The sequence below is a fragment of the Papaver somniferum genome, chromosome 11 (genome assembly GCF_003573695.1).
Source record: "Papaver somniferum cultivar HN1 chromosome 11, ASM357369v1, whole genome shotgun sequence".
NCBI lineage: Eukaryota > Viridiplantae > Streptophyta > Magnoliopsida > Ranunculales > Papaveraceae > Papaver > Papaver somniferum.
In genome coordinates, this window is record NC_039368.1 from 121448542 (window position 1) to 121475845 (window position 27304).

The 27304-nt window shown below is 36.3% G+C and overlaps 2 protein-coding genes and 2 pseudogenes across 4 annotated transcripts; 1 reads left to right on the forward strand and 3 right to left on the reverse strand.

Moving 5' to 3' along the window:
- The first annotated feature begins 5273 nt into the window (after positions 1–5273).
- LOC113322205 (reticulon-like protein B21) lies at positions 5274–8321 on the forward strand. Of its 3 annotated transcripts, none has more exons than XR_003347084.1 (10): positions 5274–6186; positions 6262–6414; positions 6490–6546; positions 6635–6737; positions 6808–6882; positions 6994–7147; positions 7235–7291; positions 7460–7525; positions 7692–7814; positions 7909–8321. XR_003347084.1 is itself a non-coding variant. In XM_026570249.1 (10 exons), exons 1-10 carry the CDS (start codon positions 5463–5465, stop codon positions 8094–8096), a joined length of 1713 nt encoding a protein of 570 aa, XP_026426034.1. In that variant the 5' UTR covers positions 5279–5462; the 3' UTR covers positions 8097–8276. The 3 variants fall into 3 exon arrangements, 2 of the variants coding, with proteins under 2 accessions (XP_026426034.1, XP_026426036.1); XM_026570249.1 differs by having other exon boundaries at positions 5279–6186; positions 7235–7304; positions 7909–8276; XM_026570251.1 differs by having other exon boundaries at positions 5279–6186; positions 6493–6546; positions 7235–7304; positions 7909–8276.
- A 122-nt stretch (positions 8322–8443) lies between these two features.
- On the reverse strand, positions 8444–9082 carry LOC113325038 (annotated as a pseudogene).
- LOC113322206 lies at positions 8939–12317 on the reverse strand (annotated as a pseudogene).
- Positions 12318–15079: 2762 nt separating this feature from the next.
- Positions 15080–16596, reverse strand: LOC113325039. Its single transcript, XM_026573278.1, has 2 exons — positions 16432–16596; positions 15080–16336 (listed from the first exon to the last, which is right to left on the reverse strand). The coding sequence occupies exons 1-2, from the start codon at positions 16594–16596 to the stop codon at positions 15080–15082; spliced, it is 1422 nt and encodes a 473-aa protein (XP_026429063.1).
- Between the last annotated feature and the right edge of the window lie 10708 nt (positions 16597–27304).

The window sequence follows — 27304 nt, forward strand, 5'->3', positions numbered from 1 at the left end:
AATTTCTGGAGCGCTTGGTTCCACTCCTTCTTGAGTTATTTCTGGAGTGCTTGGTTGTGCTTCTTCTCGAGTTCCTTGTGGAGCGCTTGGTTCTACTACTTCTCGAGTACCATCATTTTTAGAATTTCCTTTTTGAGTCATTTCTCTCCGGAAACTAGCGCTTAGTTTCTGCCCCCTTTTTGACAGGCCCGGAGACAGTTGTACCTTGGTCTTTCTTACCTCACCTGTCCCTAAAAAATAACATTTGTTCATAAGTATAACACTACAAACCACACAATCAGAAGGAATTGATAAATTATAATCATCCGACTGTGAACAATCGGAAGCACGGGATATTAATTGGCTACCGAATAGTAAAAATCGGACGTCAATGTATAATTTTATCTTCCAATTATACATGATATTGGGTTCAGAAACTGATAATGTCATGAGACATGTATAATCGGAACTAAAGAGTCTAACATATCCCCGATTAAACATAATTGGAAGACAATAAATAACATTACTTCCGATTATCAAGTAGCCCCAAAATTGGATTTTGTAAAAATCACAATTTTTTCAAATTTTACAACTTGCATAATCGGTAAGTATTTGAATTCGAGTAACTAACGATTACACACAATCGGATACATATCATCTTCCGATTCTGCGGAATCTTTGTGTCCCTACATGTTCTAATCCTATGTTACAATCGTAAGGAAAAATAAAACTTAACTACCGATTAAGTCCATTTTTGGGTTCAATGGCACTCGGCGATACATAATCGGGAGTCACCCATAAAAAATTAACTTCCAATTCTGGTCGATGTAACCGAAAACCCTAGAAATTGGCGACATCCGGTAGATAAAATGAAGATCGAAACTACCGATTATGGGAAATAACCGAAAACCCTAGAACTAATTTTCATGGATTCGTCAAATTGAAGCAACATAAACCCTAGAAATCGATAGAAACTTACCTAATTGGGGCCATTTGTTGGAGAGTTTGATTATCAGAAGAACCACCACCACCTACATCACTGGCGTCATCCTCTTCATGTTCTTCGTGTTCATCGTCTTCATCCTCGTTTGCAGCATTTTCAATCGCTTTGTTCTTTAATTTTTCTCGATCTCTCGTGGGTTCATTAGTACCAGTCATCGTTTTATGGAAGAATCGACGATGTTTTTCGATGTGGCGATGAACCGTGACGATGAATTGAAGTTTGAATAGAGGGAAATAGTATTTTTAGTCTCCAGAATCGGAAGGGAAGAAGAAGAAGAGAACAAGAGTTGAAAACGAAAGAAATAAAATGAAATGAAATTCCAAGGTTTTAGGTGGGTTTAATCTCCCAAAGATTAGGTCGGGAATTATATAATCGGTAGCAATACGATGTTAATTTACGTCCGATAATAGATGGTTGTCCCAAATTCTTTCTTACCAAATTCATTCTTATCCAAAACCGATAAACAATTGGCAGGTATAATATGGTAATATGCTACCAATTACGGCAATAACTCATTCTTAAAAAACCCCTCTAAATCGGTAGTTTAATAAGGAAATATAACCTCCGACTATGAAATTGCCCAAAAATTTGATTTTGCTAAAATTTCAATTTTTTCGAATTCTGCCATAGTTTATAAATTTACTTACAAACTTCACTTATCTACCGATTGTCAATGGCCACAAGATTGATTTTACTAGTAATCGGTAGATAATACCACTTTATTGACTACCGATTGTTCAAGGGCATTTAAGTAATCTCCACAATTTTGGACATCCCATAATCTTGTCTATGGGTTGGAAATAAAATAGTCGTCCCTAATTCTTTTAGGATCGTCCCTAATACCGCGAGGTTTTTTATCTCCCAGGAACATTACCTTAAATAAACACAGTACGCCTCCAACTAGAAAGGATTCAGAGAACAACATTAACCCTAGCCAACACTTGCCTTGGTGCGACACAAGAAACGGATGCCGGGGTGATTATAATAAATACTATACTATAATTCACATGGAATATGGCAGCTTTGTGTGTCGAGCAACATATCACGTGCCGTGGACGCCCAACCAATGAAAAAAAAAATCAAGGTCCTACCCCAACAGCGAGCTAAAGAATCCTTGGGTGATCCTCTGATCTCACCTCTCTCTTTAAAATTTCGAGGAAATAACTACTCGTATAGCATCTCGTACAATCCCTTTGGGTTGGACGGCCCTTGCATGACAGTAATAGGGATTGTAGTAGGATATCTGCGATTCGTTCTCTCAACATTGCTAATAGGGGTATCGAGTTCCACGCGAGGGTACCAAATACATAGAAGACAGAATTTTTTTTATTTTGTTTTATATGTATTTTGGTACCCTCCTATCAAATCTGATAAGTCGTTAGAGAGGTTTGACACGAGAATATAGCATAGAGTTTGGCATCATCAGTCGGTAATTCTTAGAGGCTCTATTATTAATCCATGTTCTACTTGCATGTAGCCTTTGCTAAAGCAATAGGCCTTTGGTACTCTCTTTTTCTTTTCGTTGGAACAGAGAAAATGCATGAGATGGGGGACATTGTAACTCTGTTGTGACCTGGTTAAGGGTCCACCCAATTTAAGGATCCCAAAAATAAAAATAAAATATATTCTTTGCTTGTATCAAACTTATTATCATTATTCTTAGTACAAAGAGAACAACAAATCTCACTTTTACTTGTATAGCAAATAAAAAATGGGATCAACTGCACTAACTTGAGCTTCACGTTGGTAAAGTGCCACATCTCTGATCACAAAATGGAAGTTGGTAATGATTTCTCAGCGTTAGTGCTTGGAAGATGCACTTGGATTCTCTTTGCCCATTCTCTAATAGCATGACCGCGTTTGTTTGTATCTGACTGGTAATCTGAATCCGAATATCTGAGTTAACTCCAGACTCGTCGTGAGTCAGATATCAGACCGTTTGTTTTCAATTTTGAGTCAGATCTGACTCGACTTCTGATTCAGACTTAATTCCTGACTCGAACCTATTTGAGTCAGGTAACAAAATACCCCTGACTTACGGGATCAAATCACTGACTCACATTTTTTTGAGTCAGTTAAATCAAATCTGACTCAAAACAAGCATACTGTCTCAGATCTGACTCAAATCCGGTGATTTCAGTCAGATCCAGACGGCTCGAATGAGTCAAGAGTAAACAAACAAGACGTATGTCTTCCAGGAAGCAAATTTCAGCTTCTTTTTCCTAAATTGCAGGAGAAATAAATATTATTAATGACTTCTAATATGTCTTTGTAGAAACAGAAGCACTTTTATTTTCGGTTACCAAACTCTAATCCGTAGCTGATTATCAGTTGCACAAAAGTACCAACTTACTTGGCAAAACAGCTATGACAAATTGCAAAATTCTGTTTCTCCTCAAACCTTTTAAGTGATGGACAAAATAAGGGATAGTAACTCCACAACTTCCGTATTCATCTCACTCACTCTCTCTATCATCAGCTGTTTTAGTGTCTTCTTCCCGCATGTGGTAGGGATTCATCGCTTTTAATAGGGGTTTCTTCACTCTTGTTGCCAACAACAAGTCTACCACAACAACAAGTGAAGTGAGTGCAAAGTGGTATAGCCAAAATCAAAGCTAAAATGGGGCCAAAAAAAAAACAACGAAAAATGGTCTCACAAAATGGCGAGTAGTGGTGCAATTGGTTGCCTTTTCTCATACAATAAATAACACGTAATAATATGCATAAATAGACTGTGAGAGCCGACAAACACAAACAAAACAAATACAAACGCATACGTAAAAGAGCCTGGTTTATTTGGGGCCTATGCCACTTAATTGGGGTCTATGGATTTTTTCATCCACCCCATAAAGAATGATAAGAGGTGTCTAAGTTTGATGAATCCTCTATCAAATATTAATACTACTAATTTGTCCCCATCGAATCCTAATCATAAAATTAAAAACTAAAATCAAAATCATAAAACTAAAATCATAAAATTTAAAAACTAAAATCAAAATCAAAATCATAAAACTAAAATCATAAAATTAAAAACTAAAATCAAAATCAAATTCATTTCCATCTCCACTTCAACTGATTTTTCTTCTTTTCTTCTCAACCCAATCCTATAAAGTAGGTTTTAGCAACATAAAATTGCTCAAAAATTGAAATTTTTGAAAAAATTTCCCGGTTTATCAGAATCGGTTAACGTTAATGTATATGTGATCCGATTGCAAATAGAAACGGTTTTTGTTCAAGCCCACAAAGACCGATTGTCCGTGATATGTTTTCTGGTTCGAGAAATTTGAACCAGAATCGGATTACATTAGCACTTATAAAAACCGATTGTTGATGTATAATGTTAGAATCAGATTTTATATGTGTGTCGAGTAAACCGATTGTTGTCTCAATTTTTTTGTATTTTTTTTGTTAGAATCGGATTACATGAGCATTCTTATAAACCGATTCCTGTTGTGCAATGTCAGGAATAGGTTTTTACATATGTATCGTGTAAACCGATTCTGGTTAACCCAATCTTTTTCAGTTAATACTCGATCATAAAATGAGTATGAAATCATACTCGATTCCATTTCGATTAAAAACGAAAATGAAAATAGTTCTATATGCTTTTACCCAATTTGAAAATGAGTATAACTTTATACTCGAATTGAAAACGAGTGTAACTTTATACTCGAATTAAAAACGAGTACAACTTCTTAAATGATTTGAAACTAAGTATGAAGTCATACTCATTCTTAACTCGGGTATAAGATGAATTTTAATTTTATTTGATGTTTAAAAACACATAATTCACAGATAAAAAAGAAAAAGTTTACCCACAATCGGTTTATGTTCATGCCCATCTAAACGGATTCTGGATAATCGGTTGATTTTCATGTCCATATAAACCGATTATGGGTAGAAGCAAGCTTTAGAAAATCTCTGTATGTTTTTGAGATTACAATCGGTTGATACTAATGGCAACATATATCGATTCTGAGTTGGTGTTCTTCAAAAAATTTCAAAATTTCAAATTTTTTCATGTTCAGATGACTCATTAACACAACTTAATTTCACATCTAACACGATATTTTACCACTAATCATCCAAATTAACACTAATTAATCAGGATAAATTAACCACTAAAAAATAGTTGGTTAAGGTTAAAAAAAAAATCTTTTTTTTGTCACGGAATAATAGTTCCAAATTGCCCCAATTTAGCCGGGTAAAAGAGGCTGTCGATGAAATACATACAAATATGACCAAAAACTATAACTCCCTAATAAAATATTAAAGTATTGGATCAAAACATAAGAAAATCTATCACTATTCAGTCCCCACCAATTATATCTTAGATTCACAATCCTTTCCCTTTACTCATTTCTCTAATGATTTTTTGCTTCAATTCTAAGCATTACTTAATTGTCAGTGACTGAGAATACACAGAGAGGAGGGACATAGATAAGTTGCAGAGTTAGTACTAGAAAACAGAGCTGGAGAAATGCAGAGTCCTGGTGGTAGTAGTAGTAGTAGAAGTAGAAGAAGTACTACTACAACTGCAGCAAAAAATGGTGTAATTGCAGGTTCAGTCTGGGAGAACAGAATGAAGGTTGATGAAGTTAAAGGTGGAATTAAGGTCTTTAATGGTGGTGATCAGAACAATGCTGTCGGTGGTGGTGGCGGCACTGATCATTCCGGAAACCAAATTCAAGTTTACAGAAGAAGATTACCAAGAATTCAGAGCAGTAATGGTAATGGTGGTGGTGGAGAGATTGGAAAGAGTAAAAGACTGTTGAAACCAGACACTATCGATGGGAATGATCAGAAAAATCCAATTCAATTAAGGAAATCTAAATCTGATAATATTGAGAAGACCCCAATTCCAGTAATCAAGAAAACTAGATCTCACGGAGAACAGAGAAATTCAAGTGCAATTAAAGATAGGGAGATCATCTTGAATAATGGAAGTCAGAGTGCAAACCAAAAGAAGAATGTCATTGACTATGACTGTGATGATGAAGAAGAAGAAGAAGAAGGAAGTAATTTGAATGATGAAGAAACTGAAAATGAAGAAATTGATGTTAAAGAAGTAAATATTGATCAAGAACAACTGAGACTCAATGTGATGATAAAAAATGAAGAAGACAGCAAGACTCAAATGAGCAAAGAATTAGTAGTTGTACCTTCAAATTTGCTGGTTGGAAATCTCAAAAACTCACCTTCAAGTAAGTAAAATTAAATAGTGAATTACTAGTTCTTAAAATTGTGGAAATTTCTCAGTCATGACATTTTTTTTGCAGAGTCTGAAAAAGTTGTAATTTGCCAAGACGAGAAGAAATTGAATGAGATCCAGAAAGCACCAATACCCATTTCTTCTGGGGTTAGCAAAAGACCACCACCACCACCACAACCAGTAAAGAAGTATACTGAAACTCATCCAAAAATTCCTCCAAGTAAGTTCATTTTCTCCTTTTTTTTATTCCTCCTTTTCCTAAATGTTTGTTTGATCCTATATTCTGTCATTTCAGCAGGTTCATATGAATTTCAGAGATGCCCAGGTTCCCAAAACAAATTACAAAATCTTGGTATTATTCTAATTCTTGATCCCTGTATGTAGATGTTACTAGTATTTATGATTTAAGTAATACTGTATATTTTCTCTGTTTTTGGCAGTGGATTTAGTGATGTGGAGAGATGTATCAAAGTCAGCACTTGTCTTTGGATTTGGAGCATTTCTTATTCTTTCTTCATCTTTCACCAAAGATCTTAATTTCAGGTACATCATTTTATTTTATTTTATTTATAAACAAACAAAATCATATTAATTTTTTTTTTTTTTTTTACAGTTTGATTTCTGCGATTTCTTACCTGGGTCTTCTCTACCTAGCAACAAGATTTCTCTACACATCAATTATTTGCAGGTAAGTAGATCTGTAAAAATCACCGAGTCGATGACCGATTTGATACCCTCTCTATGTGAATTGATACCAAAACTCGCTACCCTTACCATCTAAATTAAACTTTTACCGCAGAGGGGCTGCACATCCCGAAGTGGAATCAAATGAGACATTACTGGTAGGAGAAGATGAAGCAGTTTGGTTATTGAGATTGATTCTACCATACTTGAATGAGTTTCTACTGAAACTCAAAAGTCTTTTTTCTGGAGACCCTGCAACTACAATGAAGGTAAAAAAAGATACTCACTTTTACTTTTTTTACTCTGTTTTGTAAAGAGTGCATCTGAAATGGGAGAGGATTCTGTGATAATGGCAGCTAGGAGTGCTTCTGTTTATTCTGGCTCGCTGTGGGAGCTCCATCACTATCTGTAAGGTCGCAAAATTGGGTAAAAAACACAGATTGTACCGCCAAAACCCCCATTCACTGACATTTTAACTAAATTTGCCAGACAATTATTCCTGGCAATATGTTAGGTTGGAAAGGATGGCAGCTTTTGCACTAGCATCAAGTTTTTTCTAAACTCTGACGCCTGTTGTGCAGGGTTTTTTGGAATTTTTACAGTACCAAAAGTTTGCTCATCATATTCTACTCAGTTAACTGGATACGGTAAATATCACTTACCGAACCTTCAATTTTTCTGATATTGATTCTGCCATAACTACAAAAAAAAATGCACACGTGAAGTAATAATTACCTAGACAGCAAAGCAAATGTATATCTCTACAGTGTACTGTTGACAATATCTGAACATTTCTCTGCACAAAATATGAAGGTAAATTTTGGATCAGACGGTTTCAAGATGCATGGGACTCGTGTACTCACAAAAAAGCTGTAGCTCTTGCCGGTTTTACTCTAGTGTGGAATTTATCTTCGATTGTAGCTCGCATTTGGGCAGGTATTTAATTTATTGTACAAACTAAAAGAAAATGCATTAGTATTGCTCAAAAAATTGTAGCTAATGTAAAATTTTATCAACTTGGTTTGTGCAGTATTCATGTTAATTGTAGCGGTTCGATTTTATCAACAATCCCTAGTACTACTAAATGAACGATGGGAAGAAGAAGAAATGGTAGCATTAGATGGAGACGATTCTAATGAGAGACATGATTGTGTGACCACGACGACCTCTATAAAACAAGTTGTATTAGAAGAAGGAAAAAAAAGATGGGTGAAGTAGGAAAAATTATGTGGTGTCTGCAATTTGGTGTGAAGAAATAAGTGATACCTCTCTCTACCTGTTTTTGTATAGTGCATGTATTAGCTCTACTTTTTCAGTTACTCAATAATACAACAATGTCCCAGGAATCCGACTCTTAACATTCCGATGTGAACTGCAAGCAGGCCAACAATCAAACTATGAATTTGTACCCAATGGAAATGGTAAAGACTGCAATTTGTGAAATCATCATTGAATTAGTAGTAGTTACCTCATCTCCTGATACATCCCAACATAATGCAGACTTCCACTGAAAACAACAATTGGACTTGTATAAAGATAATCACTGTAAATTTTTTGTAGCCTCATCTGATCTTCATCATCATCTGGGGAAGTCCAAAAATGAGAAGCAGAATGACCTGAAGCTGGGATTTCTATCTTGAGAAATGTGCCTGGGTTCAACTCCAGTGTCGGGTTTCGCGTTTAGGGCACCTCCCACACTGACTCACTCTCTGCTTCTTGACCCTTTCATCTTTAGGACTCTTAGATGGAGAACCACCAGCAAAGCAACCTGAATCTGGAGTTGATGGTTCATTAATAGCGAGCTTTTTCTCTTTCTTCACAGGGAGTTGATGGGTCGGTTCTGTTATTATCATCAGATTCCGGACAGTTGTGATCCCCTGATGACATGGGGAAAGTGACCCCAGAACATGATGGTGATTCAGCAAGAACGCTGCTGAGGCGTTGCTGCTCGTCAATGATTCGCTTGAGGTATACTTTCCTTGGGCTTCAATCCTCAACTGGAGTTGCCGCTGCACCTGTTTTGAGTTTTGAGATTGTAGAATAACCAAGTCAAAACTTCCCTCATTTTGATCAATAAACTACATACACTATCAGCATCAAATTTATCAACCTTGGGGAGCTAAGTACAATCAATCAGAAAGACTTGCATCTAATTGTTCATGCAACCGCTTTTGAACTTCCATCTGCAGCTTGAGTGCTTCTGATTATTTGCATCCCACTGCACACAGATACACTTGCAGTGCATGAGAATCAGTTTTAGGTAATTGGTAAGTGACAAACGAGTCACCATGTTTAACCACCAAGCGATTCGGGAAATATTCTTAGTACGAAATTCTGATGGGTGCCGTAAGTTCTTAAGTATATTCCTCCGTGTAACTGGTCGCATGGCTTCAACACCATAAGTTACCACATACATGCTGGCCTTTGTTCTTGTCCACATGCATGAGTTCAACTTACGGTGTACATCTGATTCCACATGCAATTCCTATCAGTCCTTTTTCCTAAATAAGGAAGCACCATTAATGAATTGGAAGGCCGAAAAAAAAGATGGAAAAAGTTGCCTCGGTTGCCTATGATTTCTTAAAAACCAAGAATATAGATCCCAATCTCTTTACTATTTAAGAGATTAACTCACTACTGATTAACTCAGGCACACATACCATCAGATGTAGACTCCGGGAGGTATTTTGAAAGCCGGTATTTCTGTACACATCGGTAGAGACTGAATTAATGATCCAAGAAATGCAAATGTAAGGTAAGAATACTGCAAATGTTATTACCTGTAAGTGGCTTTTGATATATGATATATTGTCAAACTTTGTACACCCATAACTCTTAGGACTCCTTTAGGAGTTGCCTCTGCACAAAGGGAAAAGGAAATATGCATGGTTAAATGTATGGCTTAAATTTCAGGAACAGAATCTGCTTAGGAGAAGGCACTTCTGATTTTCTAATGGCTCATGCAGTGACTGTTGGTACAGAAAAACTCCATAGAACCTCCACGCGTTCCAGCAGAAATCCTTGACCAAACCTCAAACCTCAAACTTAACAAAGTTAATGCTCTCAGTTCCACTTAGAGCAAGTCTTATGGTGGAATTTAAGCTGTTTCAAGCTTGGAAAAAGTGTGGACTGCCAAGTCTAATGACTTCCAAGTTGGGGTCATCCATACTTTTTCCAAGCCATGTTCCATGGTTTCATGATTAGCACACTAAAAAACAAAAAACGCTATTCAGCTCAATAGCGTATTATGCTCTTCTGTTTTATCCATTAGGAAAAGATAATTCTTATTTTCCAAACTGAAATGTGTCCACGTGGCAATTGATTAGTGGGTGAAGGAAATCAGGATCTTATTTTCAAACTAAAAGAACTAATTTTTTATTGTAATGTGACAATGTGGCAACTAAATAAAGGTGGAAAGAAATCACCCGTCTTCTTTTCAAACTAAAAAACTTACTGTTGATATATGTGCCGGACCTAACGGACTATTTCATACCATTTTTTCCTCTTTCTAAAAAACGCTACTTCAATTAGCGCTGAACACTATTGTTTTTGGCGCTTTGAATTTTTCTATCACTAAACCATTAGACTAGGACTTCCATGACCCATTCCAAATGCTGAGGTGTCATGGAGTTTGGAAGATGGGATTCTTCCACCATAAGACTTGCTCTTAACCAACTAAGTTATTGTATCGCAAGGATGGCTCCAGCCACCTACATTACATTACCGGGTTACCAAGCATAAGAGCCTCCACTCCCTTTCTCCTGGACAGGAACAACTGTAAGAGGTCTACCATGTCGCAGGTACAGAGAGAAGCTCTAGAGACAAACTATTTTCCTAGTAAGCAGAATTCACATTCGGGTAGATTTAGTGTTCTCGTTCCATATTATCTCACCACACATGATTTTCAGTTTCATTATTTTTTAATCGGAAAAGTAAGGTGTTGAATGCTAAGTACTCACTATCTGGTCCACCAAGCTGTGCAACAGCTCCTTCGAAGCTTTCACGAAGCCCATCCGTCCAACGCAACCATTTCCTGCTTGAAGCTATACCAGGATCACTGTTGGGATTGTTTCCATAGTTGCCGGAGCTCATTGTCCTTGCACCACTTTTGAATTGCAATCATGAATTATTATGTACCTCTTGCCTTAATTAGCTAGAACCAGGGATAATAATGATGGTTTTCTAGGTTGATTATTCAGCATTCATCTGCAAAACAAATAAGATACAAAAACTCATCAAGTCATGAGGAGATAACTCTCAAAAGAATCTTTTAGCAACCAGAAAAACAAGAAGCCACAAGTTCATAAAAGATAAGCCATCATCAATCACTTCTGTAGTCAGGGGTTCTACTCTTTTTTTAAGCCACATTTTGTTTATAGACATTTTAAAACCTTCTTCATGAGAAGAAACAACTCAGGATTTCACCAATTCATCAAGTGATGAGGGTAAAACTAAAAAAGATATTACCAACAAATGAAACACCCAAAATTTTGTAAACAGAAACTATTTCCATTTTCCTGAAAAATTCAAGGCTTCTGCGGAAATGTTCATATAGTTATAATTGCCACCCTAATTCCAGTCTTTTGAAGATAAACATGTGAAAATTTATTGTTCATACAGTCTCCCACTTCCATGGAAAGACAAGATAGATATCTGAAGTCAATCTAAACTTACATAGCACAAACTGTAACTTGCAAGCTCAGTACAAACTATGATGAGAACCCATCTCCATTAAAGAGTACAACTGAAGCTAAAATGACTAGAAATAAATATTAAAAAAAAAAGACAAAAATGTGTGCATTACTCATGTTTGAGAATCTTGTAGAAATTCTTCCAGCTTTCAACAGATTGTTAGTTTTTTTATTTTTGCAATGGACAAGGAACCTAGAGACTCAAGGATTGTAAGTTCTTAGTTCTTACAGATATACATGGTAACAAAGTAGTCAGGTTTCTGATCATTTTTGCAAGTCTTTGTGCAAGAGGGAGGCCATTTTTAATATTGACTACTGCCACCTTCATCTGGAAACCTGAAATGACAATTCAGAGTTACAGACAAACAATTAAACAATGTTGTGGTTCAGAGCTTTCAACAGAGAAATCGTGAAATTCTAAAGAAAACATAAAAAGCCATAGTGCTGTTGTAAGGATTAAAGGAGAAGAACACGTACCTGCAGTAATTCTAAGAAGGTATAGAAAGATAATATGGAAGCTATCAGGCAAAATTTATAAGATAAGGAGCAGAGGCTGCAAGCCTGCAAGGCTGACCTGCCAAATGATGTTGCTGAACCACACAGAAGTCGGTTAACAATTCAGGACACTAACAAAAGAAAAATACTTGTTGAAGTATGGAAGTGCTAACATTCTCCAACGGAATCCGCAACTAAATAAATTGGTTTGTTTGGAGATGAAGCATGTTCAACCCTTGCAGTATTTTCGATGATTTCCAGCTGCCCTTTGGATAGGGAAAATATGCGATTAGAAAGCATTCAAAGAGCTATGGCAAAAGAAAAAAAAGTCTAACATTATGATGAGGTCAACATTAGCAGAGAGTGATCTGTAAGCATCACTATCTAACCTCTTTCTTCTAGTGATAAACTATACGAATCCAATAAGGTAGCTACAGACACTGTATAGTACTCAGCGAACATTTTGCGGAAAACATGTCATCAGCAAGTATCAATAGATTCAATACCTCCAAGTGGTATATATGCAAACACCTAACTTCAAAAACCCTGCATGCATAGCATGAAGTGGAAGTCTAAAGTTGTATGTGTTGTACAGTAAAACTGCTTAACTATAACGGTATTACCTGATGTATGACTCGCAAAAGCACAAAATTGACCTCCAACCCGACATCCAGATTCAAAAGTTCCATGTGAAGGTGAGTTGGAAATAGAAGAAGCAAAGAATGTTATAGTTGGGGCCACGACTTTGCTGCATGCAACCTGACTAGTACAAAAAGCTTAAATATTTGTTTCTCTATATAGGAAACTGAACTAAGGAGCGAAGCAGGTTTCTACTCAAAGTATAAAGAACCTATAGAAGCTTAAAATTTATAGAATCCAGAACATATACAAAGAACCTACAGAAGCTTAAAATGTTATAAAATCTAGAAGAAAGAAATCAATTAAAGATCCCTAACAGCGAACCAGTAAAGAACAGTTGTGAATGAACAAGTTCTGAGCATAAACAATAGCAACAACTGATGTATAATCAAAATAAGATCCCTACAATATAAGTGCAGCAGGTACAATAGCATAACAAGTAGTTAGAAATAGTGGTATCGAGTCCCCGACACGGTCATGTGGTACCTTATGGATCACACTTTTAATTTTATTTCAAATTTTGAGTTCAGATATGTTACAGTTGAGGCAATGGACTTTGCTGCAAGCAAACTGACTTGCAAAAAGGCTGGAATCTTTATAGATCGTATACACTGGAGTCGGATAAAACAACTATACAATTTAATACTAAACTACCAACGCCTAAGATTTCAGTGGACGTGTTCAAATTACGAAGTAACTGAAATACGATCACATATAGATCCCTGCAGTATAATGTGACATAACAGATAATACGGCAACAGACGAATGACACAAAGATCACATATAAATCCCTGCAGTATAATGTAACATAACAGCTAATACGGCAACGGACGAATGACACAAAGAGAACACTAATTAGAAGAGTATTAGAGACAGAGTTAAAACACCAAAATAATCTACTCGAATAAAAGGGATAATCAGGTAAAGTATATCAAAAATGGTGGCATTTAGCACATGTTGTTATCCTTCTGCAAGGACCATAGCATTGATGAAATGATATGAAATCTATTTCATCATCTGATGATAGAATATGTCATCCTTCCACAGAGAAACCAAAATAATCAAAGAAAAAAATTCCAAGAGAGAACCACACATGGTTCAACTAGAATCAGGCACACACCAACATATACAAAGATACGAAGAAAAAAAGAAACACAAAACTCATCATTCCACCGCGAATCAAACTATTAGTGAAATGAATTCCATGAGAATAATGTTTAATCAAAAAGCATATATATATATGTATAGTTAGAAATCAATGACAAGTGAGGGTCTAGTGTATGTCTACCGAGGAAAGGATTGGATGAAAAGAAACCAAATTCACTAAACAAATGTGCAACTAATACAGCTAAATAGTGTAGAGTTGCTTGTGACCAATTTTTCTACCTGGATAGTTAAAGAGTGTTATCATCTTTTACACTTGACGTCCAACTAAAGCCTGATAAGGCTTACACTTTCCCTGCCATGAGGAAATTCGTCTCTTCACCAACTTGAGTGCTTCCAACTCGTCCCTCCCAAAGTTTCTAGAACGAGAATCAAACTTCAATTCAATTGGGCACAGATCATCAAACATTTCTAAATCAGATTTTTTCGCTTTCATGATGAATGTCGCATAGGTATCTTCTGGAACAGGCTGTTCCACAGAGTGGCGGTTCTCACTGGTGAATGATGTTGGTTTATAAAAGACCAATGACTTTACCTCTTGGAAAACACTAGAGTTTTCGTCCATGTCATCATCAAGAGAAACAGCATGGGAGTTGACTAACTCAGCAGAAGAGCCTGGCAAACCCATAATGTTGGCCACTCTCATGATCTCATTGCATTGGTGAGTTAATGGGAATTCATTTTCTTCATTTTTGTCCACAGCTGATGTGCCCATCTCCTTTTCTACCTTACGAAGATTGACTAGAACCGGAAGAGGAAGCACTGGTCCCAAAAGATCATCACCAGACTGCACTTCTTGGGACTCCTTATTTCTTCTCGACGGCTTCCTCAATAAAATGGTGGCAGCTGGGGAGACTTCGGAATATGTAAGAAGTCCATGGACACTTCCTTAAAGTCCAGTTTAATTTGTGGGAGTTCTGAATACGAAGAAACCCCCAGCTGTAAAGCACTGATGGATAGGCCAGTCCACATTCTACTTACAGCAATCTCATTTATGCTCATTGGAACACTAACAGAAGTTAAAACCTTAACAATATCAGGCAGTGAACCAATTTGATCAACACTAGCAGCCTTCAAATGCTCGTGCAAATATTTGTACCTTTCATGAGTACATGACTGCGAACAACCAGCACCCTCCTTCATGACTTTTGCAAGAAGATCACCATGTAAATAAGGAAGGAAATAATCTAGTTCCAAATACTTTTTTTTCTTTCAAGTATGATCCATACAAAAGTCTTCATCCGGTGATTCGGCTGGTTCCAAATGCTCTATTGCAGATGGTTCGTCAAACTCCCAAGAAGCATTGTACATCTGTGACTCAATCTTCCCAGAGGGCAACAACCTAATGAGTCCAAAACTGCAGCCAACACCACGTTCAAGATGGATGTTTAAGAGATCTTCAGTGATGACGCAGAAGCCCGTGATTTTTCTCTTAGGACGCCTTGCATTTGATAACTTCTCTTGTATGAGGCAATCACCACTATAGCATTGGGAACCGGACAAAGATAGATACACAGAATGCCCCCATGCATATAAGGTGTGGCATAAATCTGCAACTATAGAAGCCACTGATTTAGGTGGAGCTGGCACAGGAGGCCCATAGAAGAAAAAACTAAAGTCATCATCCAAAAATGACCCCAGCAAAATGACAAAACCAGATTGAGTGGCCCATTGATATTTGTCACGATCTGCCTTGGACCTTAATTCAGAAAGTTCGAACACCTGCATATAACTTGGTTTATCATCAAGATTGTGAATCCATTGTAACACAGGAGATAGTGGCTTTCTGGTGTCTATGAGGTATAGGCCATATTTACTTGCTATACAGAAATTTAAACCTCCAGAACCGGCTCTACAAATTGCAACGAATTTGTCAGGCTCGTGTGTGTCAGCAAACAGCTCAATCTTTGCTAGAACGCTTCCAATATACTTGCCATGATACCTCCCATCTACTTGGTAAACAACATCTGAACAAGCAATAACAAAAATCCGAGGATGCGAACCAAATTCAAAACTCAACCATCTTGTATCTGAAGTTAATGTACCCGAATCTGAATCCTTCCATTCAACATCTAAACTAGTTCTTTCAGGTTCGGGACCCCAATCAAATAAGATCAGTTCACCACTATCTAACAAAACAAGACTTTGATAATTCATAAGTGGACCCCAACAAGCATGAAGAACAGAAGCAGAGAACTGCTCGGAACCCAAGTTAACCAATACATGTTGATGTTGTTTACGATCCCAGTCAATCTTAAACCAATGGACAGAGTGGGTTGTACAAGCTGACAAATAACCTAGAGTAACAACAGAAGGTGGTGGTGGAAGATACTTATGAGAAACAAAATCAGCAGGCTTCCAAACTGAATTAACCATAATCTTAACAATTCCTCCAAACTCACATTCTGATTTACCATAGATTGGTGGTTCTCCATCTACTTTTAGGGACAATTTAGCATACCCGAGTGTCTGGAGTTTATCCCCAGTAGGGAAGAAAACCAATCATTGTCAGGGCATTTGATAAAACCGAGATTGTTGTTAGCAGAGAAATCATCAGACTTAACTTGAGTAGTAGATGGAGATGGAGATACTGTTCTTCGGGTTCCAGTAGAAGGGCTAAATAGAAGCGGACCGACTGTAGATTTTACTACAGATTCAGGTAAAAGAAGAGGCGGACAAAGGACAGAGCCGATGGGCAAGTGCGCTTTATATCCTTCAGAGAAATCCATGAGTCCGAGAGATTAATTTCTGAGTTGTACAAAACCAACTGTGAGTGGTAGACTTTAAGATCATCAGAAAAATAGAAGAGAAGTGAAAAAAAAAAAATTGACCGTTAACTACCATTAAATACTTCGTTTGATAAATTATTTTTTTATTTTTTATTTTTTATTAAATATAAAATTGGTTTGACAATTTTACCCTTCACAAAACCGTCTTCACTCTTCATCCTCAGTTCAGGCCTTTTGTCGAACATTTCTTGTGCATATTGCAAACTGACAATGGATAATGCTCTGTCGGTATTTTACTTCTTCCTTGATAACTCTCCTTCACTGCAATATCGAAATGGGAACTCTTATTCATCCAGGACGCTAAAGATGATCTTAATGAACACCAAACATCAATTGCAGCAGCTAACTTCCTCCCTGGATTCTCGACTGCAATACGACCCAGAAATTTAACAATTTCATATTCAATGTCCTTGAATCTCTTAGCTTCGAAAACCTTGTCCTATCAGCAAGGGAAAACCACCTAAAACATCCCTCTATTCATTACCGTGAATCAACGGTAATCCATTTCTTCTCTATCTTTCCGGACAAAACCCATTCTTATTATACATCTCATACCAATCGTTCCATGTTAGTCTCAAACACAATTTCCCTTTCAAATCTTCTAGGACAACAAATGACAACATCATTATTTCTTAGGGATTAATTAGAGAATTCCTTGATCAAGCAAAAATCATGTACTTAAAACCAGCGGAGCTAGACCCTGCTAAAGCAAAAATCATGTAGTTCTCATCAAACTATTCAGGACGTTTCCATATACTTGATTGGGATCATAACAAGGACCATCTTCTGTGAATTATTACCAATGTTGTTTAGGTTTTAGACTTTAGTATGATTTCAGATATGGGTTTTTGTCGTAATCGTCTTTTGATGCTGAATCTTGAATTCAAAACCAGTGAAGAACTGTTGTAGTGGTGAAGAAAAGAAAGAGGTCAATCACCAAATTGTATCTGTAAAAGTTGAATAATGTATATATCCAACGAAATCCGAAGCTTAACCGAACAAAGTAGGAATTACCCATAGGTACCATTATAGTGTTCTAAGTTAGTGGCAGGTCCACCCATTAAAGCCCAGTAATAAGAGGTCCATAATTAAAAGAAAACATGAAAATGGACCAAATTTTTTAAGCCCAGGTCCTGCACACGTGCGAGATAGATATACGTAATATGAAAATACCACAAATAACCTTTCTTATTTAATATGTTAAAAGCAGGAGAAATATTATTCACATTTCATATTCATTTTCTTCTTCTCTTTCCTCTCACCATTGCTGCAGATGAAGATGAAGATTTGTCTTTATTCTTTCTCGTTTCTACCGAATCAGATGATGAAGATTTTTCTATTGTAATGTTTTTTTTTTAAGGTTTTGGCGATCTAATCATTGTTGTGCTTGATTATGTTTTCGATCTCCATGGTTGATTTGTCGACTATATATTAGATCTAGATGAATAATCACATTTTTTGTTCATTTCGTTGCTAGATTCGATTATGTGACTTCCATTTTAGATGTTTTAGACGTGTTTCAGTTCTTTTTTGTATATGAAGCAACAATACGTATATCCCGTACTGATAGAAACTTAGTTTATTTTTGAGAAGAAGAAGAAGAAGATGCATCGTTATGATTTACGACGAGAAGATTGTTTGTGTTTCCAGGTATGTATATTAACAATGATTTTCGGTTTCCATTCTATTTTTTTCGTAGATTTGTTACTAGTTTTTCACATGCAGCTGAAATTTAGATTATGAATCAGCAGTACATATATGATGTACTGAAAAATTATGCTTTAATTTTGTTATTTTTGTAGTTTTTGATATTTTTCTTCTTCGATCTAGAAGTATATATATGGAATATTGAAGAAAAAAAAGTGTTCCGATTCTGGTTTTTAGAGATTCATTACTTGGTTTTCACATGCAACTGATTTTAGTTTCATTTTGGTTGTTTTTGATATGCTTTTAAGTTGTTTTTGTGTATTAATCATCGGTACGTATATGATATACTGGTGGATTTTGATGGAACAAGTTCAGATCTAAATAAACAATCATGTTTTGTGTTTATTTCATTAGTAGATCTGATACTTTTATGGTTTGCTTTTCAGTTTTCTTTTGTTATTATCAATTGTTGATAAACATCACTGTCCAGAATTCGTCCTAAATTTTATACTTCTCTTGCTGTTTTAAAAGTTTCTGGGGATATAGTTGATGAAAAGAATGTACACAGTTGGGTTTTGCTTAGATTTGTTTATAAACCTTCTTTGATTCATATGTGTAGTATTTGAATTTTATGTTTGTTAGTGATGCTGTGAAGTGTTTGATGAATAAGTGTTCTTGAAATGCATTAGAAGCGTTGGGTATCTTTAGAGAGATGAGAATTGAAGGAGTTAAATTGGAATTGCACGACTGTATTTTACTCATTGCTGGTGCTCCACTTGGTGAAGAATTGAAGGGGATTTTGATTCATGTGTATGTGCTCTTCCTCTTATGTGGTCTTCCTCTTTTCTGTATTTCCTTTTAAGATTCATGATACAATTTGTATCTTATCTATCACGGACAGGTGAAGGTGGGAACCCGTTCTTCGTTACTCAACTTTGGATCACCAGTGGATGCATCTCAGCTATATAAATTACTCCATGCCCTTCATCCACATCCTCATCAGAAGAAAAATTAGCAGGCAGAGGTGCACCTGGAACATGTATGTTGCTCGGATTTTGTTGTTTTTGTCATACATACCAAAATAAATAGAATAGTAGCTTGGTGCATCTTCTCGATGTTGTTTACTGCTCTGGAACTGTTATCCTCAACTGGATAGATAGACATCACCCTGTGTAGTTTCTTAAATGCAAATGGCCTAATGTAGGCTCATGGGAATGCGGATAAGTAAAAGGTTAGCCTAATATTTACAGTTAGATAATGTGATTTTGTTGACTGATACTAGTTTTTGAAAGCTTTATCGTTCTCCCAAAATCATGTAGACCTCGGCAGAACAATTTTTTTTTCTACCACAAGTTTCCTGACTACCTGCTGCTGTGCGATATTGATGTCTCACTGGAATACCCATTTCTTGCTTCATGCTACAAACAGACACCACCTGATACACAACTGTTTTTTTCACCCTTAGTCACTATGTGGAAATGATAATCTATAGAGTCACAAGACTCATAAATTGTTATTATCAATTGTTTTTCAGTTTTCTTTTGTGTATTACCTATCAGTACATATATGACGTATTGTTTTGTTTTTGTGGTTACTATGAATTTATAGGTTTTCTCTTATTTTTGTGGGTTTGTTATAGTTTGTTTTTGTGTATAAATTGACAGTACATATCTGGTGTACTGATATAAAATTCTTTTGATTCTGTTTGTTCAGTGTTTTGCCACTTTTTTTGGTTTGACCCATTAGTACATATGGGTAATACTGAAATATGTGTATGAATTGACAGTACATATCTGGTGTAATGAGTTTGTTATGATTATTGAGCATTAAATTACTTGAATTGGTGATTTATTAAGAGTTGATTCTTCATTTTGTCAAAGCTTCAGAGTTGAGGTAATCTTCTAATTCAAATATTTTGGAAATTGATAACGACAGATGTAATGATGATGATGGTTTACAAGACTGTGCTCTCAAAATTAATGCGCCAAATCTAGTGTCATTTACCTATCATGGTTGGGTGACAAAGGAATATTTTCTTTCCAGTTTTCAAACACTAGAGTCTGCAAGCGTTTGGCTTTGTGTACCAAGGGGGAGAAAGATAGGTGCAGCTGTAAGTAAGTTTTTTCAAGCGCTTGCACATGTAAAAAATTTAACAATATGTGCTGCAACCCTACAGGTACTCTTCTTTCTTTTGCTCTCTTTGTGTACCTGGAAGCGGTGCAGCAGATATGTACTCGAATTGTAAGAAGCGGATATATACTCGAATTTGTAAGCAGTGCAACAGATATGTACTCAGATTTGTAAGCAGTGCGGCATATATGTACTCAAATTTGTTAGCAGATATGTGCTCGAATTTGTGAGCAGTGTGCCAGATATGTACTCAAATTTGTAAGCAGTGTAGACACACACGTTTGGTAGCAAGGGGTATTATGGTCATTTCTATGTTTTAATTAATTTTGGACCTCCGGATAAAAAAAAATCCGGTTGGACCCTACTATAAATAACTATATGGGCCTAGGACCAAACAAGAAATTTTTCCCGAACAAATTGAGGAGAAATTACTTAAATCCCCTATTCTATTCGGCATTCCTAACTACTGTATCTCTAACACAGTCTGACGCCGGCGAAGACTGGGTGAATAATTAAAAGCAAAAGGCATGTTGGATCTTTATTTAGGACCGTCGGATCAAGGAGTATTTTTGGGTCTTAAAAATAATATAATTTAATTATAAAAGATAATATTTAATTTGTTAAGCCAACCGTTTGACTTGACAGTCCTTCCCAAATTTAGATACCAACCGTTAATATTTTAAATATCAGGTACCAAAATTAGATGTTGGACATTTGCTGGGTACCAACTGTTAAATAACCCAAAAAGAAAAATGAAACTAATCTGATAGGATGATCTAATAACCTTCTTCGACTATATTTCTCTCAAGAAGAAGTTTCATATGCAGTACTGATTCTAGAGAGAAAAATGACTGAGAGAATACTGAAAATGGTAATTAGATGTTAGGGAGGAAAGAGTTACATTTTGATTCAGAGAAAAGAGTTTAAACTAGTGAAACAAGAGAACTGCCGCTTCATTTTCTAAGGTTTTTGTAGGAGGCGCTTTCGTTTAATTGGTTGACTACTTAATTAACCGTATCTTTTGGTTGACTGGTTTCAAAGAAAAAATAAAGAAAAAAAAAGAAAAAAATAAGTTCCTGTTACATTTATCGGAAGCACAAGCCCGCCAAAATAGGGTGTGCCCAAAAAAACGATTCAAAATATAAGAATCTAAGAGCAGTTTCCATGAAATGAACAAATTCGGAGTTTGTTGATTTTGCTCCCACTATGGATTCAACAAACATGAAAATTGGATGTTTAAATCAATAAATCTTATGGTTTGAACATTGAATCGGACAACCCATCGCGTGCTTGAGAGAAGGTCGGGCGTGCTTGGAAAAAGCGTTACCATTTGAAACAAGAACGCTGGCGCTTGTCCTACCAACGCGCGTTCTAAACAGCGCCAACTGCTCCTTCCATCCGGCTTCCATTGTTCCTTTGTTTTCCATATAAATTCATTTTGTTTATGGACTCAAAACTCACATCTTCTTCAACACTACCTCAACATTACACGATTTCCATACCGTCTCTAACTTTTTTTTTTCAGACAAAACTATTCATATCAATTCAATCTTCAGAAAAATTCTCATCTTCATATATTACATTTCTAACAAATATGGCATCCTCACAACAACGATCACTACAACGAACACCAAAACAATCACAACAACAAACACCACAAGAAACACAACAATCACAACAAAGGAACACATGAATCCGTGGTCCTAAGTATACGATGGATGAAGACGAGTCACTTTGCAGAAATTATGTATTATATACATTAGATGAAATCAATGGTATTTATCAAGAAAAAAAAACTTTTTATGGTAAGATTTTAGAAAAATTTAGTGAAGAAATTGGTAACACTAATAGACGCGATGTCGATGGGTTGAGTCATTGTTTTCACAGAATTTCAGCATCCGTTAGTGAATATATAGCTTTAATCACTCAAATGTGGAACAACAGAAGAAGTGAGGCGAACCGGATGTGGAACGAAGATGTCGGGAAGAGTAGCAAAGATCCCACAAAGGTTGCAGCTTCGAACATGAAACTTGTTTCACCATTTTGAAGGTGGTCAACAAGTTTAATCCGTACTTGATAGAAGGTCATCAAGTGTCTGGAAGATCACCATATGGTCCAATCTCACAGGATTTTCAGAATAGAGGACCTGCTTCCTCACCTGATGGAACTCCAGGTAGTCAGGAACAACACGACGCTAATCTAGACGTTAACACCAACTCCAAAAGAATAAGATGAGGTGGTCTTGCAAAAGCAGCGAGAGACGCAACCCAACGAGCAACAGAAGGAGGTTCAAGCGAGTTCGATTATGCTGAACACAGGAATTCGAGCTGCATATGGAAGCAGATAGAGCCGGGGATCGTGGCATTTCTATAAATAATCAACGAAATAGTCATCTTTCGCGAGAACAATATCACATGCATTATAAGCTAAGCAAGTTACTCTCCTTGGACACTACAAAAATGAATGAACGACAATTTGCTACATGGACTAAGCAAATGGATGCGGCCAAACAACAACAGTCCCTAAAAATACTGGCGAGTATGTGAATGTGGAAGAAGACGAAGATGATGCCTCGGAATAAAACGAAGAAGAATTAAGTCTTGCTTAGTTAAGTTTAATTTCAGTCTGCTTAGTTAAATTTAATTTCATTGTACTCGTTTATTTAAAATTATTTTTAATGTAATTGTTTTTAATTTAATTTTAAGTGTAGTTGTTTAAACAAACAACTTTAAATTAAAAAACATATTAATTAAAATAAACAATGCTATAACATAAATTAAAAAACATATTAATTAGATTATGTTAGAGCATTGCTCGGTTGAACCCACCGGGCGTTGGTATGTCATGTTTGGTTGTCATATTTTAGTGAATCAAAACTCATTTAAAGAGTCGCTTGATTATATTCTAGAGTCAACTTCGTATAGGTTAACTTGAAAGTTTTAGGATATTGTTGCATACTTAGTCTGCATACTATTTGGATTTGGGTGCCCCTTAGACAGTTAGCTGAGTGCCTGAGTGTTTATAAATATTCTGTTCTGATCCATTGGATCGGCTGCATGTGTCGTGAACTGATTATGTGATTTTTAGGGTTGAGTGATTGGTCTATTTATGTCTGAGAAACATTTGTTTCTCAGGTTATGAACGTTGTAAGAAAATACTAATGGTTGCGTTGTTATTCAGCTCAGATTATGGCCTGAATATTTGATTTAGGAGTTCATATTATCAGTTTATCCATCAATTCTTCATTATTGTTGTTAATTTGTTGTAAGCATACAACAATTGGCATCAGAGCCGTTCTTCCACCCTTAAATCCTCCAATTTTTTCTTTTTTTTTCCTCACCATGACTTTGAAGGAAGTCAAATCAGAGATCGAGAAACTGAGAGGATCTCAGGTAGTTCTTGATACAAAACTCACAAATCTAGGTGGTTCAGTTGCTTATTTAACCACCAAGTTCGATAATCTTATGCATCTCATCGAGCAATCAAACTTCCTTCAACACAATCCTGAGAAGACTACTGGTTTTCAGAGTGAAACTCATGATGCTAGTCATGACTCGATTTCACTACCATCATTCTCGAATACCCAAGTTAGATTTCCCAAGATTTGATGGTGATAATCCAAGGATATGGATCCAAAAGAGTGAAAGGTATTTCAAAATCAATGATACAGAAGAGCACTTAAAGGTCAATATTGCTTCGATCTACTTAGAAGGTAAAGCTGAAAAGTGGTTCTTAAATTTTCAAGTCAATAGGCCTCGTATTACATGGTCTGATTTATCTTTTCATATTTGTGCTCGATTCGAAAATCCCATTGAGGAAAATTATGTGGGTAGCTTTAATAAACTTATTCAGAGTTCAACAGTCGATGATTATTATGAGGAGTTTGAATCTCTAAAAGCCTTGATGCTTAATATGAATCCAACTCTTACTGAAGCTTACTTTATCATGAGTTTCCTTAGTGGTCTAAAAGAGGAAATTGGTAAATCTGTATCTATGTTTCATCCCGAGACTCTATCTGACGCTTTCACCTTAGCAAGATTGCAAGATCAGAAAGTTAACATTGCTTCTGCCGCAACTAAACCATTTACCAGATCATTCAATACATATTTTCAGAACAACGGACCATACTATTCACCAAATTTTCCTCCTAAGCCAATACTGACAACACCTAAATCTGCACCAATTACACCAAAGTCCTTTTCTCCATCTCAATCTAAATCTAACTATGCAAGTCCTACTATTAAGCGACTTACTCCTAAGGAAATGCAGAAGAGAAGAGACCAAGGTTTATGCTACAACTGTGATGCAGTCTGTAGGCCAGGGCACTTTTGCAAGGGTAAACAAAAAATTTTCATGCTTCAAATGGACAACTCTGAGTCACAAAATACTGAGGAAGAGGAGGAAGTTTTTGAGGAAGCTTTTAAATCTCCAATTAACTCTGACATATAGATATCACTCCATGCTCTCACTGGTACAATTATAGGTGAAAACATTAGAATCCCTGATATTCTAAATAATCATAAGGTTTACATTTTAATTGACTCTGGCAGCACCACTAGCTTCATTGATAGCACTTTAGCTTTTACTCTACACTGCGCTATAACTCCAACTTCTTCAATGTTGGTCACTGTTGCCAATGGTGACAAGACATGTAGTACTGGCATCTGTTCTAAGCTTCAATGGAGTATGCAATGCCACAAGTTTGTAGAAGATCTAAGAGTCTTACCATTGGGAGGTTGTGATATTGTGTTGGGAGCATATTGGCTCAAGACATTAGGTGATGTGATTTTTAACTTCTCTAGACTCAGCATCTCTTTTAAGTATCATAATAAGAAGATCATCTTACATGGCTCAACACCCAACAATTCCTTATTGATGATGAGTGGAGAAGTTGTCAAGAAATTTTTCTCCAAAACTTCACATGGCATTGTGGGACATTTATTCTCTATTTCTACCTCAACTACACAACCAACCACTCCACCATAGCTTCTTCCTATTCTTGATGAATATAAAGACATTCTTAAAGAACCTAATCAATTACCTCCCAAAAGATCATTAGACCACTCAATTCCTCTCCAGCCTAATGATGCTCCTGTAAATCAGAGAGCCTATAAATGTCCTTACATCCAAAAAGTGGTGGTTGAAAAACTTGTACAAGACATGCTCACCACTGGAATTATACAACCTAGTCATAATCCATTTGCTTCCCCAATTTTGCTTGTTAATAAGAAGGATAACTCTTGGAGATTTTGTGTGGATTACAATAAACTCAACCACGTTACCATAAAAGATAAATTTCATATTCCCATAATTTATGAGCTTGTATATGAGTTAAAGGGTGCTATTTTCTTCACTAAAATAGATTTGAGGGTTGGGTACCATCAGATTAGAGTGATTGATGCTGATATCTTCAAGACTGCATTCAGAACACATCATGGGCACTATGAGTTTAAGGTCATGTCATTTGGCCTAACAAATGCTCTTGTAACTTTTTCAAGCTCTAATGAATGATATTTTTCAACCAGTTTTGAGAAAATTTGTCTTGGTCTTCTTTGATGACATCTTGGTTTACAATCCAAGCTTAGAAGCCCATATGGAACACCTCAATTATGTTTTTTCCTTACTCAGACAACATCAGCTTTTTGCTAACTTCTCCAAGTGTTGCTTTGGTCAAACTTCCTTGGAGCACTTAGGCCATATGATTACTGTTGAGGTTGCGTCTGCTGATCCTAGTAAAATATCTTGCATGCAACAGTGGCCACTACCCACTACTATTATAGAACTCAGAGGTTTTCTTGACCTCACTGGTTTTTATAGAAAATTTGTTAAAGGATATGGGGATATTGCTAAGCCTCTTACTGAGTTGTTAAAGAATAATTCCTTCCTTTGGAGTCCAGCAGCAACACTTGCATTCAATAATCTCAAAGAAGCCATGAAAACTACTCCCATTTTAGCCTTGCCAGATTTCACAAATCCATTTGTGGTGGAGAGTGATGCCAGTGATTCATATATAGAAGCTATTCTTTTACAAGAAAACAAACCCATTGCTTACTTCAGTAAACCTTCGGGGCCTAGAGCACAAGCTTTATCTACCTATGAGAAGGAACTTTTATCCATTGTATTAGCAGTCCAAAGATGGAGGCAATATTTGCAAGGTAATAAATTCATCATCAAAACTGACCATCAAAGCATTAAAAACTTTCTTGATGAGAAGATTACTACTGCCTTCCAACAAAAATGGCTTATTAAGTTGCTGGGATTTACTTATGAAATACAATACAAGAAAGGTACTGACAATGTGGTAGCTGATGCTTTATCTAGAAGACCTCCTCCTTCAGTGGCTTGTCACTCAATTTCAGTCTCTACCCCAACTTGGATGCATGATGTACTTCTAAGTTACTCTCGAGATGCAAAGGCTGACCAGCTCATATCCAAGTTATTACTTCAAGCTGATTATGTACCACATTTCACCTTCCAAGAAGGTATCTTAAGATACAAAAATAGGATCTACATTGGCACTGGAGGTAATATCAGACACCTTCTTTTGAATTCCTTACATGCTTTTGCTGTTGGTGGCCATTCAGGTATGCAAGCCACATATGTTAGAGCTAGGAAACACTTTTATTGGCAAGGAATGAAGAAAGATATTTTTCTCTTTGTCTCTCAATGCGATGTTTTTCAAAGATGCAAAGGTGATTCTACCACTCATGCTGGGCTTTTACAACTTCTGCCAATTCCCATATCCTTGGCAACACATTACTATGGATTTTATTGAGGTATTACCAATTAGTGATAGGAAGAGTGTTATTTTGGTCATTGTTGATAGACTTACTAAGTATGCCCACTTCATTGCTCTACAACACCCTTACGC